The sequence below is a fragment of the Pempheris klunzingeri genome, chromosome 11 (genome assembly GCF_042242105.1).
Source record: "Pempheris klunzingeri isolate RE-2024b chromosome 11, fPemKlu1.hap1, whole genome shotgun sequence".
NCBI classification, from domain to species: domain Eukaryota; kingdom Metazoa; phylum Chordata; class Actinopteri; order Acropomatiformes; family Pempheridae; genus Pempheris; species Pempheris klunzingeri.
Genome location: NC_092022.1, coordinates 25722233 through 25740906, shown reverse-complemented (window position 1 = coordinate 25740906; position 18674 = coordinate 25722233). Strand labels below are relative to the sequence as shown.

At 43.1% G+C, this 18674-nt stretch overlaps 2 protein-coding genes across 2 annotated transcripts in view; one reads left to right on the top strand and one right to left on the bottom strand.

The window, feature by feature from the left end:
• Positions 1–15396, top strand: part of LOC139210292 (rho-related GTP-binding protein RhoA-C) — a 55152-nt gene extending 39756 nt beyond the window's left edge. Inside the window, exons 2-5 of the mRNA XM_070840312.1 lie at positions 11781–11936; positions 12249–12369; positions 12462–12592; positions 14723–15396. Of these exons, the coding sequence (XP_070696413.1) occupies positions 11781–11936; positions 12249–12369; positions 12462–12592; positions 14723–14896 (582 nt within the window). The 3' untranslated portion in view covers positions 14897–15396. The remainder of the gene's footprint in view (positions 1–11780; positions 11937–12248; positions 12370–12461; positions 12593–14722) is intronic.
• On the bottom strand, positions 434–7768 carry tpx2 (TPX2 microtubule nucleation factor). Its single transcript, XM_070839630.1, has 17 exons — positions 7729–7768; positions 7121–7261; positions 6397–6525; positions 5817–5937; positions 5413–5475; positions 4882–4998; positions 4578–4687; positions 4300–4442; positions 3885–4056; positions 3629–3767; positions 3136–3355; positions 2933–3028; positions 2655–2828; positions 2425–2571; positions 2207–2318; positions 1570–1736; positions 434–747 (listed from the first exon to the last, which is right to left on the bottom strand). Exons 2-17 carry the CDS (start codon positions 7236–7238, stop codon positions 637–639), a joined length of 2139 nt encoding a protein of 712 aa, XP_070695731.1. The 5' UTR covers positions 7239–7261; positions 7729–7768; the 3' UTR covers positions 434–636.
• Positions 15397–18674: the final 3278 nt, after the last annotated feature.

The following is an 18674-nucleotide window of genomic DNA, read 5'->3' as shown; positions in this document are numbered from 1 at the left end:
GCGACAATCAGGCTACATGACAGACCGGCAAGAAACCATATATGGTGACTTCACTGACCTCGTTTTCACCATAACATTAAATATTTTTTTTGAAAAACTCAAGAAAAAAAGTCCCGTAATGACCAATAACAGTCTGGGGTTGAAATTTTGAATTTCAATGAGTGCCCTATAGAAGGGTTACGGTTCACTTTAAATGAAGAAGACTGAACTACTTTCAAAATCAAACTAATTGATGAAGTGTACAGTTTAAGTCATCAACCTTGAGTTGCAAAATTTGAGCACCAACAGCCAAGATTAGGTGATGTTACCAGACCAGCCCTATTTTAGTTTCAGTGGCTGAAAGCAGGAGCCAAACAACTCATTTGTCAGTGTGAGAAACAGGCACATCCAGCCAAAGAGCCACAAATTCATAGAAACTTCAGCGCCACACAACTGAGTTTTCCCTGTTTAAAACAGAACCTTTATTTAAAACGAGTTAATATAGAAAGAGGGAGTTACAGCATGGGGGTTAAATCTAAAGCTCAACATTACATAGAAAGAGAAAAAGCTTCAGTCATTTAAAATACATTTACAACTTTACAAGAGAGGTGAAACCTTCCTCTGCTGACCCGGACAGAGCGGGGGGACACGGGTGGATCACAGGCGGAAGCGATCAGAGAAGTTGGGGGAATGTGGGACCGTAAGGGGGACTTCACTCTTCTTCAGGGCCACAGGCTTGTAGTGTCTGATGGGCTGAGCCTTGTGAACCTGCACAGGTAAACCAAACCAACGTCAGACAAGCTGCACACAGACATGACATTCTGGCAGGGTCAGTCAGGATCCACTGTTAATATCGTGTTCTTCTACACGTCCAAAGAGGACAGACAGGTGGGAGGAAAGCAGCCTCCACAACCAACATTTTATTCCAGGAGCTTAAAGTTAAATTCTGTGTTCTGGAGTTTCCTGTCCAGATTAACACAGTGTTGTCCTACATTAGCTCTGCAAGTATTGAACCACTTAGTGACTGACTCAATGATCTTTAGAGTTAAAGAAAACAATAAGACATCTATAAAATAGAGAAAACACCTGGAAAGCTGCTGCTGCTGCAGTCCACAGCGCAAAATTTGAATATCACTGACAGCCAAACTTTGTGCTATGAAGTGCAACAGATGTCAGCAAGAGGGTGAAAATTCACAGTGCAATGTTGTCATGTGCGACTCTGTCCACAAACTACATGGAGAGTAGTTTGAGGGCAGCTTTAGTACGGCCAAGCAAAGACGAAAGCAGTGGCTGTTCAGGTCTGTTAGCTCTGAACACCCCGTCCATGAACTGAGCGGAGAGACGCTGTAAACACGTACCAGTCAGATCTGTACTACAACTTGTCTCCAGGTTTGTGTCATATGGGTAAGTTAGCAGAAGAAGAAAGGATAGTTACTAAATAAATCTGTGGTTTCATTTTTTGGAAGATAGTCACAAACCTCCGTCCTATTGGTCAGAGCACTTGAGCCCCACGCTGCTGATGCTCAGTGGTGTCAACACATTTATCACCACATAGCCAGCTCACAACATGATAAAGCGTTCGGCAGTCACCTGTTCTTGCCGCAGCCTGGCGATCTCCTCCTTCTCCCTCTGCCCCTCCTCCCGTCTCTGCTCCTCCTCCATGAGCATCCTCAGAGCCTCCTTCTCAGCAGCCAGACGCTCAAACTCCTGCCGCTCCCGGGCCCGCCGCTCCGTCGACAGCTCGAAGGCATCAGGAACTGTGGAAGAGAGGATGCCATCAGAGAGAGTGTAGCGACAGGCAGGCAGGTAGGACGTAACAGGAACACAGAGACGGCTTCAGCAGCTTTGAACAGACATCATGAAACAGTCTGCAGTCAGCTGCACACAGGAAGCTTCTCAGTGTCCAACAGTTCTGCATTAAATCAGTCAAAACAAGGGATGGAACAGCAAATCACAATATCTATTATTTAATGTTATGTTACAGTACAGATCTCCACCAGGGTCTCTCCAGTAAGCCTGAGTGCACTTTTAGTTTTTAGTGTTGTGTGCAGTAATCCTCTGTTCCCACTCATGAGACTACGGGCTGAGCGGCATAATCTGATGATTTTAGCTCAAAGAAAAACATCTGAGGTCATTTAGGAAGTGCGTCTCCATGACAGACACTGAGGAGAGGGGGGTTGTGAGGGTCAGTGGTCTGCGCTGAAGCTCTGCATGTTAACAGTCTTACCTGCTGTAACCCGGCTCTCCTTTATGGGCTGGAAAGGCTCTTTATGAGTGACTGTGTTGGGCCTGGCTTTGAATACTGCTGCTTCAACCTGTTGTTTCTGCTCTTCTTTCATCTAAAAACAATAAAACCAGAGAGAACACATTTGAAGTCGAAGGTCTAGATGGTTATTGCTGAATAAAAACCTGATCCTATGTGGTCACTGGTAAATCCTGTGCTACCGTCTGTTCCCAGCGGCTGCTCCTCACAGCCCCCCGTTCGTCGGCGAGCAGCCTGAAGGGCTCTGGCTTTGTGGGCTCCAGCTTCTTCTTCTCAGGGAGGACCACGGTGTTGAAGTCTGGCAGTAGCTGGGCCTTGAACTGAGGTACCTGGAAAAGTTCAAAGGAAGCACGAGGGTGATGTAACAGTGTTTATTGTGAGGTTAAATAGGAGGCCGGCTGTGGAAGCTCACCTCTTCATTACGCTTCTCCTCCAGCCTCTTCTCTTTCAGCGCCCTCCTCTCTTGTTCCCGCTCTTCAAAGGAGAAAGGACAGACCTCCACATTGTGATTGGCTGGGAGCCGAGGCTGGAAGGGGAGGCCGAAGTGAGGCACTGGGGGGGCCTTTATAGGAGACGGCCGTTTCACCTGACACACACACACACACACACACACACACACGTTAAAGGTCATTTCCATGGGGATTGCTGGGGTGGAGGAGTTAAATTCAAGACAACCAAATGGGTCCTTACTTCCTCAACCTTGGGCTCCACATGAACCCTCTTCTTGAGGGCAAACGCTGGAGACTCTGGCACAGTGATGGGCAGAACTTTCTTCTCTGGCAGTCCCTGTTGACAAGAGGAAGTGCTCTTTACTACAGGCAGTAGTTTCATATTCTCTCAACAAGCCAGTTGTAATGGGAACCCTTGTTTTGGGCAACAGGATCTAAACTCACCACCACTCCTTCCAGGATCTTTTTGGGCAGAGGCTGGGACTTAAAGGCGTGCAGCTTCTCTTCGTCTTCCTCAGGCTTGGTGGCCTGTCTCTCCTGGAGCCTTTTTTCAACCTGCAGCTCAAAGCCTTCAGGTACTGTGGGCTCCTTCACTGCTGGCTTCTTCAGGCCCTCTGCACTCTCTAGGATTTTCCTGTTCAGCTCCAGCGCCTTGAACTTAAACCTGTGATGAGAAACATTCATGATCTCCATAAACTATTTGCTGCTCTGACAGGAAGGCACTACTGGCTGCAGAGTAAATTCCTTGCAGGGGACAAATGACCAATCCACTGTCACAAGCTTGTGTTAAATGTCAGAGCATTCATGAGTTTATGGTCAACTAGATTTCCAGAGTTAAGTATAAAAAGCCTAATAACAGAATGTGCTGCATCTCCGTGTTAACAAAGACCTGGTGACAGAGGGAGGGCAGGGAGGTGGAGGTGGTAAAGGTTCTTACTGGTGAAGTTTGTCCACCTCTTCAGCCTCCAGCTCGGCGCTGCTCTTAACAGTGGGTGGTCGACTCCTCTGGAGGGTCATCAGGTGTGGGGTGTGAGGCTGGGTGAGCTTCAGGTGGTCACCCTTTACTGGGGACGGCCCTGACAAACAATGAAAACCCTTGTGACTCACTTACACTTAAAGAGAAGAAACATTTAGCCTCTTAAAAACACATCCAGCTCTTAGTGTCCAAAATAAAACCAGCTTCTCGTGCACACCTCTCGCTTGGCTCTTGCGACTGCGCAGGTGGTAGCGGTCGGGGGTTCGTTTCTGGAACTGCTGGATCTGCTGGGCCAGGGGCACGTAGGCACTCTGTTCCTCCAACCTCCTCTTGCTGCCCGTCGACAGGTTGAACGGTTGGGGCACCGTGGCACCTTTCATAGCCTTTGCCTGAAAAACAAAACCAATCACTACTGTGAGTGTTTGATGCGGCTCAAGTGGTCAATTTCTTTCCTCTTTAGTGTGATTTTACTTTAAGTTTCTGCTGTATTCTGTTGTTTTAGGATCCTTGTGGCTTATTGTGTGGATCACAGCTTGACTGACACATTCTACATGAATCATTATTGGTTTAAACCTTAAACCTCGTCAGGCTGCACTATAACTTTAAGGTGACTGCAGATGTGAAATACTTACTGGTGAGGAGGGTTTACGGAGCTGAGTGATGAAGTCCACATTCTTGTGGGCTGTGGTGGATGAGGCGACTGCCTTAGCGCGGGTGTTAAAGTGGAATTCTTTAGGGACAGTCGCAGACAGGACCATTTTCTTTTGTGGTGGATCTGCAATAACAGTTCAACGAGAAGAGTCGACCTAAATTCCAGTTTTAGAAAATGGTACTTTAGAGAAGAAGTTAAATAATGAAGGTGATTTCCTGATGATCACAGCCAGACATCAGGTCAGAAATATCTACTCACTGCCAGCCAGTGCAGCTTTGTAGCTGGCCTCGTTCTTCTTGCGATGCAGAGCCACTTCCTTCTGGAGGTTCCTGATGCGCTCCAGTTCCTGCTCTTCAGAACTACCTGGCCTGTGTGGACACATTCAGCAGCAGAAATATTTCAGTCTCATTTAAAGAGAAAACTATTCCTTTGAGTCATTTAGAACTCTACTTTCCATTAACAGCATCAAGACAAAAGAGTTGAGAAGTAAATGATTATTAAAAGACAACCACACAGTCCAAACCAGGTCCAGGAGGGTGACACAGACTGGTCTCACACTCACACTGTGTTCACAGTAGCAGAGGCTGCTCCCTTGGTCTTGGGCACAGCCCTGGTTTTCAGCTGCCCATTTCTGCTGGGGGCATTGCTGCTCTTTCGGGCTGGTCTGCCAACTGGACTCCTACAACACACAGGTACCATTATTTTAATTCATTTAAGTGTTCACTTACATTTAAAAAAGATCTACAGTAGTGATTAATCTGGACCTAAAAGCCACTGATGAAGGGCGGGAAAACTTCTTAGGGATACTTCAGAATGATCCAAAGCTGGTTGAAATGTTAGTAGTATATGCAAATGAACTCCCCCACTCTCAAACTCCAGACACCATCACTATGACTGAGTTAACAGTAAAACAGCAACAATTTTATCGTTAGGGGAGCTCTTTGATTGTCATTTGGTGGGTGATGCAAAGCACATCATGCAGCAGACTTATGCCGGGGGTGGAGCAGGTGACACGGAAGAGAGTTAAAGATTGTTCATTTACACACAAAGTTTCCCTTTGAGGAAAATACGACAAGGCAGCCATGACACTTACTTTCTGTGTTTCTTTGATGGTGGTGCAGTTGGACCACTGGTCAGCCCTTTGCGTTTGGAAACCCTAAAAAAAAAAAAAAAAAAAAAAAAAACAATGAGAAAATGGAACCACACCAAGGTGCTGAATTTATGCATCAGTTCCCCAAAACACTTGATTCTTCATTTCTCATGATGCAACTTTTGTTAGACCCTCATTTTTAAAAAGCTGGGGGCCTCTAAAAGTGCATCCATGTTTCCCTCTCTTGTATCTTAGGGGAAATAACTAATCAGTAAAATCTAATAAGTGAAAAAAGCCGTCTCATCCTTTTGTCGTTCAGAACTACAGTTAAAGCCCCTATCTATAGTAGTCGACTTATTTCTAAGGCAGTTCCATTTGTAATCAGGGTAGGCATCACAGGACTGTACCTGCTTGGTTGGGCAGGGGGTCTGTTTGCAGTCCTCTTTGGTTTGGCACCAGTCTGACCTGGAGTTCCTGTACCCCAGGAGGTGACGATGTTTGGAGGTGGAGCTGTGGACGTGCTGGGACCTGGAATATAGGACCATTCAGAAGATGATGACCAAGAGCTCAGCTTTCCCCTGTCACTGTATACCATAGGAGCAATGAATTTTGCAGTGTTGGGTCGTATCCACACACTTGATGTAAGTCACTATGGGAAAAAGTGTCAAACAAATATACACTAGAGTATCAAATTCAATTTTTCCACTCATAGGTCGGTGGGATACAGCAGGAGAGCACTACACATCAGTCTGACAGCCCATTACTTCTAGTACTGACTTAATGTCAGTGTTGACCATCACCACTGGGAGCCACCTTAACTGCTGCTACTCCAAGATGACCAAAGTTGCTGTTTGCTGTAGCAAAGCAGAACCACCTTCCAAGACTACAGGGGTAGAAACTTATGGTTAACTTCTATCTTAATAGTAAAGATCTTAAATATTTACAAGTGCATCATTAGTAATTAGCTACAGTGTAAAGAAGACTAACCAGAGTCCACGTCGGTCTTGACTTGAGGGCTGACGATTGCTCTCGGCAGGTTGAGCGTATCACTTCTCTTAAAGGTCTCGTGTCTCAGAGGGGTTTTAAGGTGACCATCTGCTCCCCTGGACTGTTGCTCTGCACAGAGGAGACGGTCACATCAACAAGACTGAAGCAGGTCGGAGCGTCCGGAGCATCCAGAGCTGGGTCACTGATGAAAGTTAGTCCTCCAAGTTGCTCATTCTTATTGACTGTGGATCAGTCGGAGGCCTGTGTCTGAACCATCTCTGTCTCTACAGGCAATGCTTGCTTTGATAGTGTGCCACTTTTTCTACTCTTGAGCCCTTTTAATAAAAAGGTAAACACAAGATATTTCTACATCTTTCTGGGGAATGTTGGGAGGAAGACATTTCAACTCACTTCCTGCAAGTGAAGATTCTCTTTACTGTGTAACATTTGCTACTTATGTCTTATGTCCAGTGTAATGTGGTGGTGGTGGTGGGGGGGGTCTGACTATCTGCATGAGGAGCTAATGGAGAACTCATCCCGACATTACCAGCAGCCATGAGCACTTCTGACAAACAGGATCAACCACAGGAGAGAATAATGGTGCGTTCAATGGCTCCGGATGCCGCAGGCCGAACAAAAAAAAAAAAAAAAACCAGCGAATATTTTCTACGGTGTCAACAACTCAACCACACCTGCACAGGAGTGAGGTTCAAAGGGGACTCACCAAACCAGCGGTCCTCGTTGTCGCCGTTCTGCAGTTCTTTCAGGTCCACTACGTGGGACGGAGCATCGAACTCGTACAGTTCTGAGCAGACGGTCTCACTCGGCTCGCTGTCGGCCATTGTCTCAAAATGTGTAGTTCAACCTTAACAAGAAGCCACAGGAAGCACGGAAACCCTCAGTGAAGGCCCTCTGGAGCCAAGTCAAGTCTGTGGGTTAACTAATCTAAACTAATCAAGGGAGCTAGCAGCTTAGTAATAATGGCGCTGGGTCACAGCGGAATGTTTGATGAAAACTTAATCACTAAATTAACATTAAAGTTAACAGACTGGTATAAAACTGGAACACTTCACAAAAGCCGTGCCGATGAGAAAAAGGATCCTGCTGTAGTTAACGTTAAGTTACTGAACGGTGTTTGGTGCTAAAGCCAAACAACACAACGCCTTAAGAAAACGTTAGACAGCCTTATCTCGATCGCACTAAGAGCTAATTCTAATTAAAACATGTATGTATCGCTACATCCGTGTGGCTATTTGGAAAACAATGGACACACTCACTGGTGTAACAATAACCTGCGTTAAATAAATAAGAAAGGTTTGCTGAAGAGCTTACCGAAGCCGCCCGCTCCGCAGACGATCACAGACCAAACTGCAGACCGTTAGCGTTCAAACTGCCTCCTTTTTGAACCAGCCAATGGCCGCTCGTGACGTCACGTTCATCAGCTCGCCGCTTATTGGCTCTTCTTCTTCTTCTCTTCCTGTCGCGGCTCAAAGGGCGGATTGTAAGCAGCTTGGACGCACACAGCGCCACCCCAGTGTACAGGATTGTGTTGGTATCACACAACATAAACATGAAATGGACCAAACATCTCAAAAACCCTTTTATGTTTCATCACGTCCGTTCATATTTGAGTCACTCTGCTCTGTAACTCTAGTGTCCAAAATTCAATTTTATTTTGTATTGCCCAATATCACAATAGAGTGTCTCATAGTGGCTTACAAAGTTCACTGAAATAAACAAGTGTAAGCAAACAAACAATCTAATAAAGAGTCCAAGAATCCCACATAAACTTTCCAACTTTAACCAACAGGTTCTTCAATCAATCAATCAATCAAAGACTTTATTATCACATGCTCAGCAGTTACATGAAGCAATCACTGGCAGTGAAATTCTTGTCTCTGGTTCCCGGTAACACTGCTAACAGTATCAAAGGAAAACACACCAGCAAGTAAGTAAGTAATATAAATAAGGCATATACAACTAAAAAAATAATAAATAAAATGTACAGCTTTTTGGCTTAAGCTCTGATTACAAGTGCACTTTCTCTCTGCAGAGATATGATTTGGAACAACTGTCATGTTACATACGAGATTTATTATTATTATTATTATTTGAGATTTGCTAATGTAAAGTCCACTACAACTAAAATGCATTATTATTATTATTATTATTATTGTTATATTATGATAAATGGCTTAACAATGCTATCATTCCCATCAGTCAGTTGACTATTACAGCTATTCAGAATATCTTGCAAGGTACAATCCCAAAATAATTTTCTATCGTCTATTTCTTTAACTGTGTGCTTTGTCTGTCCCCTTGAGCTGCAGTAAAGGCAAACTTTCCCCACTGTGGGATCAAAAAAAAAGTTGTATCTTTATCTTTAAAATGGTTTCATACTAAGGGAGCATGTTGCTGGTCTTTGGCTATAATTCCTAATTATGTTGTTAACTGTGCATGAGCAATATTTCATACACTTACTTATAATCTCCATGTACACTGAGGCTTGACTCCGGGCCGAATAGTGATTGGCTGAACTAGTAGTCACTTATAATCTCACCGCGTCCCATTGGCTGAAAGTATGCGCTGTGGGCGGGGCTTATCCTCGTGGCACTGCCGGGGGCGGGACTGTTGGGTCCGAGAGGAGCGCTGAAGAAAGGCGAGTATCTAAGAAAACGGTAAAATAACGTAAAGTGAGCGGTGAGAACAGCTCTGTGCTGGGCTGCCTTGTCTGTCAGGGGTCCAGGCCACAGCGGAGCACCGTTAGCGGCCTCTGAATGCGCTGTGTCCGGCTCGACAAGAGGCCAGGCTGCCCCGAAAAACCGAGCAAAGTTAGCAAGCTAACAGTTAGCGCTAGCTTCCTGATGCTAGCCAGAAGTTAGCTGATAACTCCTCTAACCCAGCGACAAACAGCCCAGGGAAGAGCAGGGATGAAGGTTAAAGTAACGTCAGGGTGACAGGTTATCTGTAACGTGGAGCAACTCATCAGGCTGACATACTCGGTAGTCTGTCATATTGGAGCTCAACAGCAGTGAGGAAGTGAAGTTACAGGACTAGACAGGCCAGCTGAGTGTGGCACCAGTTCACACACAGCAGGACATGGTGCAAAGACTGGCTGGGTGTTCTGCTGTCTGGATGTGTGGTAGGAGATCAGATCCACCCTCACTTGTTGGTATTTGGTCGACTGAATGTTATTTAGACACATCTGACGCTTCTTTAAATGCTGAAGAAATTTACAGGAAGATTACCATCACCTGCAATAGATTAAAAAGAGCATCAGCAGCAGCCTACTTTCAGTAAGACAGCTTTTTCTTCTTTCTTCTATTTCTGATGATGGGAATAAGAAGTTATTAGATAGATAGATCAATATATTTACCTTTATTTAACCAGGAAGTCCCATTGAGATTAGAAATCTCCTTTACAAGGGAGACCTGGCCGAGGTAGCAGCCATACAAAATCAAAAGCTATATAAACCAGATACATGATACAGAAATAGACGATAAACAGTAAAACGTTAAAACAGATTGACACCTATTTAAGGGTGGTGGCCTCTCGAGAATTCAAGAATTCTTTATGATACTCTTAAACTCATTAATGGATGTGAATGTTTCTAGTTTAAGAGGTTTCTTTGAAGGTTATTCCATGACCATGGTGCTTGATAGGAGAACGTTGTTTGAATCCGGGGGACTTTCAAAAGCAACCACTTGGAGGCAACTACTAGAGCTGATAGTGAGAAGGGTGCTGAGGTATTCTGGGAGTACCAGTGTTGTTTTCTACGAGTGCTTAGTGATGTCCAGCCAACCAAATCATAGAGAATACAGCGGTGAGTGAGAGATTTTGCATGTGAAATGAAGCGCAGTGAAGCATGATACGCTGAATCGAGTCTCTTTAAGGTGGAGGAGGCTGCGTGGCTGTACAGTTTATCACCATAATCAATCACAGATTAAAAAAAAGGTGGTTTCCACAAGTTTTTTCTTTGCAGAGAATGTGAAGCATGCTTTATTTCTAAATTAAAAGCCAATCTTCAATTTGAGTTTCTTAACTAAATTAGAGATATGAACATTAAATGGAAGGTTTTCATCAATCCATATTCCCAAGTACTTATAGGCGGACACCCTTTCAATCAATGTACCATCAGAAGTAAGAATTCTTAGATTGTCAAAGTTTTGTAAGCGATCCTTTGATAGAATCATAAACTTTGTTTTCTGAGCTAGATAGATAGATAGAAATACTTTATTGATCCCTGGGGGGGAAATTCTGATGTTACAGTAGTGAAGAAGTAAAAGTAACCACCACCATGAATACAAACCAATAAATAATGTACAAAATGTTGCAGGTAAAAAAGTGTAATATACACTATAAACAGTACGTGCAAACCAGATGTAATGTGCAGAGTAAAACCAAAGTTAAATAAGTTATTATTCTGTTAGTTGTCATGTTTTATTGTCATGTGTTCACTGAATGGACTGCTGGCCACAAGCAGTGCCTCCGTAGAAAACAGTGAGTGCTGCTGTTTGGATGGGCATCATGCTGGTTTTAATTCTAGTCAGCTTCAGCTTTACTTTGAGAATGAGATTGTGTTCAAACCAATAACACAGAGAAACAAACTGTTGTATTGCAAAAAGTTTAACCTGGCAGCAAAGCAGTGCTTTAATACATGCAGGTGAACATTCCTGCTAGATCACTTTTGTAACATCAGCAGTGTAACAGTGCATAGTTTATCTTGCACTTGCCATAACAGGATTAAGTGCTGCCATGATGTCTTTCCACAGTTATTGAACCTTTCCCCGTGGTGTTATAAACCACAGTGCACTGCAAACTCATGGATCCATAACTCAAACCAGCCTTCTTAGATCCTATTTCACCGTCGTGGTCATTTCAGCAGCATACCCATACTAACACAGTTAGTCCTGTATGTGTGTGGTTAATGCAGGCCTGTTTTGACCAGTTGGACTGCAGTGAACTACATACATGAGAAGACAGGAAACAGCAACACCACTGTTGCCAAAGAGCAGAGCAGAGCAGGGAACTTGTAGTTCACATTGATTAGTTCCTTATCTTTTCTAAAAAAGTGTGATGAAAGATCGCAGCTGTATTTCATAAGATTTGAGGAATGTGTTCCAATGAAGGGTATTTCTGAGACGTCAGTTAAGTCGAACATGCTTCATTCCTTGCAGACCAGTCATAATATTTTCACACTGAATGCACCCCAGCACTTCCCATTGAGTCTTTTCAGCTTTCATGACTCAATAGTTCAGTGTTTCTCTCTGTTCATACTGTTGTCCACATGTTTCCACACTGGGGCTCTCTACAAATACAATCACTTAACTCTTGTCCAAAGTAAGTCCTCACAAATGTTTTTTATTCTGTCGTTATTCTTTCAGATGGCTGCGATCAGAAAGAAACTAGTGATTGTTGGTGACGGAGCCTGTGGCAAGACGTGTCTCCTCATAGTGTTCAGCAAAGACCAGTTCCCTGAGGTGTATGTGCCCACGGTGTTTGAAAACTATGTGGCAGATATCGAAGTGGATGGTAAACAGGTGAGGATGGAATCTGATTTTTAAATTCTGACCAGGATACATACAGAGTAGGACATTTTAAAGTTACCAAGTGCACTTTATATTACTATATGTAGGTGTGTGCGGTTGTGTATGTGAGTATATATGAATATTTAATCTACCTCACTCACATACTCATGCCAAAATATTGTGAATAAACATTAAAACGAGCCTCAAAATCTGTACAGGCTCTTCCTGCATGCCTCTGAGCCCACGACCTTTCATCCTGAGAAAGGTGATGTACTGATGCATGTATGTAGTGCCATCCTTGGTGGTAAATTAGTCCTGTTCCAGGTGGAGCTGGCTCTTTGGGACACAGCGGGTCAGGAGGACTATGACCGCCTGAGGCCTCTCTCCTATCCAGACACAGACGTCATCCTCATGTGCTTCTCCATCGACAGCCCTGACAGTTTGGGTGAGATTTCTTCCGTTGTCAGTCTTGTTTTTGACCAAGATTCTGTTTGCAACTCCTCCACGTTCAACATGTACATCTTGTGCCCGATGCAGAGAATATTCCAGAGAAGTGGACTCCTGAGGTGAAGCACTTCTGTCCCAACGTGCCCATTATTCTTGTGGGAAACAAGAAGGACCTGCGAAATGATGAGCACACACGCCGAGAGTTGGCCAAGATGAAACAAGTGAGTCAGATGCTTTCAAAAGCCTGAGGAGTTTCACACATGCTGAATTTTAAAGTCATCCCACCATAGGGAGGGCAGACCATAAGTGTTAGTTAGTCAGTTATTTCCATTATTATTTATCCATCTATACATTTATAGACAAATGCTTAAATATATTTGGAAATGACTATGTATTTAAAATATATTTTAAAAAGGTGTAATCAATGAATGATTGAGTAAATGTCAAAAATAATTACAATGCATATCACAAGTTGGCGAAGCCGTAAGTCCAACAGTCCAGAAACAAAATGATTAAACAGATACGGGCAGCTTGATCTAGCTAGAGTTTTTACTTGGCTTAAAATAGATTTTTATGCTGTCAGCGTACTAAGCCGTTCTAAATGTTATTAATAGCTGTGAGTTGTTTCCTTTTATTTTAATTCTTGGGGTTTAGATAGTTTGGCCGTGTTTGGTCAGACAGAGAGAGGAGGAGTGAATGTGGAGCTCCTCTGACGTGTGACTGAAAGTCAGTGGTCTAATTAGCCTTGACAGAAGGGAGCTTCCTGGCCAACAGCTTGAGGGACTGTTTAAGGTGGAACTTTAGGAGTTATCACCAAAAAGGCTTCTTTATTGGTGATGAGAAACAGGATATTTGTGTGCAGCGTGAGTGTTGGTGGAACTGGATACAAACTGAGCTGGTGAATGAAAGATGAACTATTCTGAGAATGAAGATTTTAAATCTTAGGTGTAGTGAAGAGGTGAGGAGTCATATGAGGGATGTGGATTAAGTTTCATGTTTTACCAATAAGCTGGATATTATCACAGATGTTCTGCATCACTGAAGACTTAGATGTTTATTTCGAATCTTCCTGTTAGCTTGACGTAGCCCAGTGTTACCAGTTCAGCCTCTTTCACTGCAGTCAACCCCACCTTGGTAGCCACTGTTATGATGGCTGCTGTAGACATAGACGTGTCTCTGAGGTAGAACAGGACACATCATGGACTGAGGCTGTGCAGTGTAGTGACTGTCATGGGGGAGCCACAGGCCACATAAAGCGACACAGACCAGAGTGTGTCCACCTTATCTTGGAGTGCGGAAGTATTAGTTGGTTGAACTTCTGCTTGTGTGAACGTCCGTTTGATCACTTCCTCACCTGAACTAGCTTAACTAGCTCATTTATCAGTGTTTAACAATGATTTAACGATGAGTACCACTCAAATACCACTCCTGATCCAGTGGAAAAACCTGTGTACTACTCCCATAAATACCAATACACACACACACACACACACTAGGGATGTCAATTTCAAGCAAAAATGGTATTGATAGTCACTGTCCTCCTGCACACACAGACTCCTTAGCAACATTAGCTTTGGTAGATCTACAAGAATATATGAAATTACTGTCTCAAAAGCATTGCACATATCCCAATAAATAAAAGTAAAGGATGGGAGAAACCTATATATTGTGTTATTTAGAGCGCCTTGGTGGGACATACTGACAGTGAGCCTGTAGCCAATGGCAGAAATGCTTGACTGGAAGTGGCTGTCTCACACAAAATAACGTAAACCAGCTGTGTCCATATTTCTGCTGAATATAAGGTGGACACATCCGTATACAGCTGCAGTCCAAAAACACGTGTTTTACAAGTTAAAATAGTGACTGCAGGCCACACTCGGGGTGTGTGTGTGTGTGTGTGTGTGTATAAAAAGGAAATGCTGAAGCTAATTGCTAATGCAATCAACTATGTTTTTCTCAAAGCCTATTTACAACTTTTCTCTTAATCAATAGAGAGTTTGATCATTAGAATGGCCCTGATACTCATCCATCACACAAAATGGATTCCTCGATGGAATCAACCAATGACGGACATTACAGGCAAAATCTGAAATACTTACCTCCTGAAATATCTACCTCCCACTTATTTGTTATCTCAGAATTGCCAAGTATATTAAACTCCTCAAAAACAACACCACATTACTCTACATGCAGGGATAGAGTGTAAAAATAGAGTGTAAAAAGAAGTTTCTGAGCTGTATCAGCATAGAGGTCATACGATCATTTAAAAAGATAAAAATGATTTATCATTTATCAAAATAAAGTCTCCTATGAGTTGATGCTCACTTTCCTGTATGACTTTGCTTTAACAGGAGCCAGTGAAGTCGGATGAGGCGAGGGACATGGCTAACCGCATCAACGCCTTTGGGTACTTGGAGTGCTCGGCCAAGACGAAGGACGGCGTGAGGGAGGTGTTTGAGATGGCCACTAGGGCGGCGCTACAGGCCAAGCGACGAGGCAAGAAGAGTGGCTGCACTCTGCTTTAGTGTGTCAGCTCACACAGGAGTGGGAGGGAGGGGGAAACAAACCAGGCCAAGAGAGCCACCGTCCTCTGTGTCTGCTTTGTCACCCGGGGGGGCACAACCGATCAGGGCATCACAGGGATGAGGGAGGAAAGTCCAACCAGGCCAAAGGGGGGAAAAAGGAAGGTGACACGCAAAGGAAAGGGGTTGTATACAGTTATGTCCGAGGTTCTAGCTTTTAGCTTTCAAATGAAAATACTGCAATCTCACATTTAGGATTAATTCGATCTCAGATTTAGAGAATGTGGAGAGAAGGGCAGATGTGTCTCTTAGTGGGTTTCCACTTCTCTGAGAGGAGCCTCCTCTGTGCTCAGCTGGAGCTCTGTGGTCGAGACCAGCGTGCAGCGTGACTGTGCTTCTGTGTTCTTTTAGTTGTGTCCTATCATTGTGTACATGTTTCTTCCTCCTTTATTCCCCCGTGGAAACACAGACCCGATGTTGTGTCTATTTTATGAACCTTTTAGTATTTGATACAACTTTGATTCTTTTAAAAAGCTGAGAGCTTCATTATTGGCATTTGAGCATAAATACATGATGGTAATGAGACCAGCTTGTGTTTTATAGAAGCGTATTGTGAATGCAGCAGACAGAAAAGTGTGTGTGATTGACCTGATGAGGATTGTATGTGATTGAATTGACACTGTAAACTGCAGACAGTGACTGTAAATTCTTAAATAGGAACAGCGCCTTAATTGACCTCATCTGCAGAAAGAACCACACCTTCCTGTAGCACAGTTTGTTAGACAGGCTCTTATTTCCCCTGTTGTCTGAGTATATTTCATCATACTTCAGTAAGAGACCTGTTCCTCTTTTCCTTTGCTGCTAAACTCAGCCTTTCCTCCTTGTTTATCTGCTGTCTCGATACATTCAGAATAAGAGTTTCTCCTTTTTAACATTTATAATGTTTTCAGTCACTAATTATTTTCAGTCACCATAATTTTAATGTTTTTAATGGCTTTTAAGTTGCTAATCTATGAAAGCAGACTTACCATCGGTACATTTGTAGCAGCTTACAGGACAAATTTCCATTTCTTACTTTTAATTTGAAACATTTACAGGAGGTGTTAATGTTTTAGTTTCCATAACTTAACAGAAATAATTTCTGTGAGCGTGACTCGACTGTTGTTGTGTGGACGGAGTAAGTGCTGCAGAAATCAGGGCTGACCCCAACCAAAGACTTTCCTAGAAGACTAATGTGGAACAAGCAGCAAAGAGATTGTCTAAATGCTTTGTTAATGTATCTTAACACAGTATAACATGCCTTTACCCTCTGAGCACACACTGTAGATTCCCTGTTAGTAAATCTAATAACCACAGGAAGCTGCTGTGGATTCATGTCTGTCGACTGACTGACCACTTCCTGTGTCCGTCCTTTCAAATTAAATGCCCTTAAGCGTTTCTTGCGCAGTCTACTCACACAGGAGCAGCTCCTTTAATGAGGTTCTCTTCAACTCTTTGCTTGTTAGTTAGTGAGGGAGGGAGGCAGCGCTCATGGAAATGGACATACTGAATCACATCGCTTGGTGTCCCAGCCACTATATATCTGTTATTTGCTTGTCATTAGACATTTTTTTTTGAACAGCAGCATTTATTTGGAGGTTTACAGGTTTCCCCCGGGGCTGTAGTATGAAGCAGGATTAGCAGATCAGTGGCTGTGTTAAGATTAAAGCCTGGAGGTGTTAAAGTGTCCTGAAGGAGGCTCTCTTTTTACCTGGCTCAATCACCATGGCCCTCTTTTCCCTGATGATATCCTCTGAGATTTCAGCTGAGGGAACACTTCAGACTGTGTGTTACAGTGACATTATAGTGATGTCACCAAACAGTCATTCAGTTACAGTGGCGCAAACTGCTGCAGCGTTTTGTCAGAAGAAACGTGAATCCAGAAAATCTCTAATGTTACAGACAAACACTTCACACTGCTACTGCTGCAGCTCCACTCATTACAAAACTGATGGGTATTTATCACAGATAATACTTCAAATTCATGTCCCAAAGCTAAAGTTATTTGCACGTCTGCTTCATTCTGGAACAGAATCAGACCTAAATGCACCTGCCTGTTTAAATCTGGATTAAATCAGAGCTCACTCATTCTGCACCGCTCCTCGTTCATTTTTATATTCCTCATACTTCTGTTATAACTCAGCATGCATCAATTGCTCTGTATTATTATTATTATTTTTTCAGTCAAATGATGCATCAAACACCCCTCTTAAGGGATCGCACACAAAGAAGAAAGAGACCGTAAGCAGCTCCGTGACACCTCTCGTCTGTGGTTGGGAGTTTAGAGTTTAGGGTTTGTTAAGCCGGCTCACACAGAGAAAGCCCGGCTTTGTTGAACTTGCTCTGTAGTCCAGCCCTCTGTATGCTGGGTGTCGTTGGAAGTGTGTATTGTTTCCACTCTGCCAGTTCGCTTATGCGCACAACTATTCCTTTTCCACTTTGTATTCTGTTGTATGATATTTTAACTTTGTGATATTCTACTGGCTCATGGTGTATTATTTACACACAGCTTCAAACAAAAAGGTCAGTGTGGTAAACGCTTGGAAAAAATTATGAAATGCAAAAATGCAAGCAGCTCCTAAAGGATCGGTTCTTTGTAAAAGGAATATTCTTTTGTATACAAATGTATCGTCACATTTTTCCAGTCATCTTTTTTAATATATTCTAAAGGAAATAAATTGTAACTGATAACTCAGCGCTCATGTTTTGTCTCTTAACACCCTTTCTGTTGTTATAAATCACTGCTGTAGTCCACAGTCAGTGCTGTGCTGGAAACTTTATCCAAACCCACTGAACTTTCTCTCAAATTCTAGTAGATGCTTAAATTCCTTAAGAAGCCAAATCTGTCAAGTTGGATGTGGGGAAAGTCTAAAATGCTAAATATTTCCATTTGATGGAATAGTGCAGCCACAATCATGTAACCTCCAGATGTCACACAGCTTTAATGACGAGCTTAAAGAAGCTGATCCAGAACACATTATCATGGTTACACCTGAGCGCAATACAAAGTACCTTATTTTTCAGACTATAAGGCACATTAAGCGAAACAAAACAGTCAGATAAATCAAACGACGTTGAAGCACAGTAGGAGCATTATGGTAGCCGTAATGCTCCGACAATCCATCAAGCGGTGCGGCTTCGTAGCTTACCAAAGTCGTACTAAAACATTTTGACAGATTTCTGAGCGCCGTGTGCCACATAAAGTCAGTTCGAGGTCAGTAAGCACAACCAGAATTAATCCATAAGGCGCACTGTGGATTTTTGAGAAAATGAATTTTAAGTGCGCCTTATAGTCCGAAAAATACGGTAAGTGACCCTGTGCCACAGCAGAGGCAGGCCAAACAGAATTGATCCATCATTAGGTAGTTCTCAGCTTCAGGGTGAGAAAAGCCAAAACAATAACCAAAATCAGCTACGTTTGCTAACCGAGGAAAAGAGAATACAGGGCTCTTACCGGTCTCACTCACAAAACACTGGAGAAAAAGGGATTAACCCTTTAATCTTCTGCTCAACCATATGGTAGAGCACATTTTGACTCACTATATCTTATTGAAAACATGTTTTACTTACGACATCTCAACTGTTTGGTAGAGGCCAGTATTTTAAAAAATGTGGGGTCTTAAAAAAACATTGATTCTTGTAATTAGTGCCCCAAGGAACTAAAATATATAAAGAATACATTTTTTCATAGCTTTTTTCTTGGTGAGGACGTTAAAGGATTAAAAGAAAAAGGCTTCTCACC

What these genes read in the sequence shown, in the direction of transcription:
- tpx2 (XM_070839630.1), bottom strand. Translation starts at nt 7,238, where the DNA reads ATGGCCGACAGCGAGCCGAGTGAGACCGTCTGCTCAGAACTGTACGAG. An exon ending in CCCCCTGCCCAACCAAGCAG is followed by an intron (nt 5,476 to 5,816) that starts GTACAGTCCTGT and finishes TTTTTTTTTTAG; the next exon opens with GGTTTCCAAACGCAAAGGGC. An exon ending in TCTGCTACTGTGAACACAGT is followed by an intron (nt 4,688 to 4,881) that starts GTGAGTGTGAGA and finishes GTGTCCACACAG; the next exon opens with GCCAGGTAGTTCTGAAGAGC.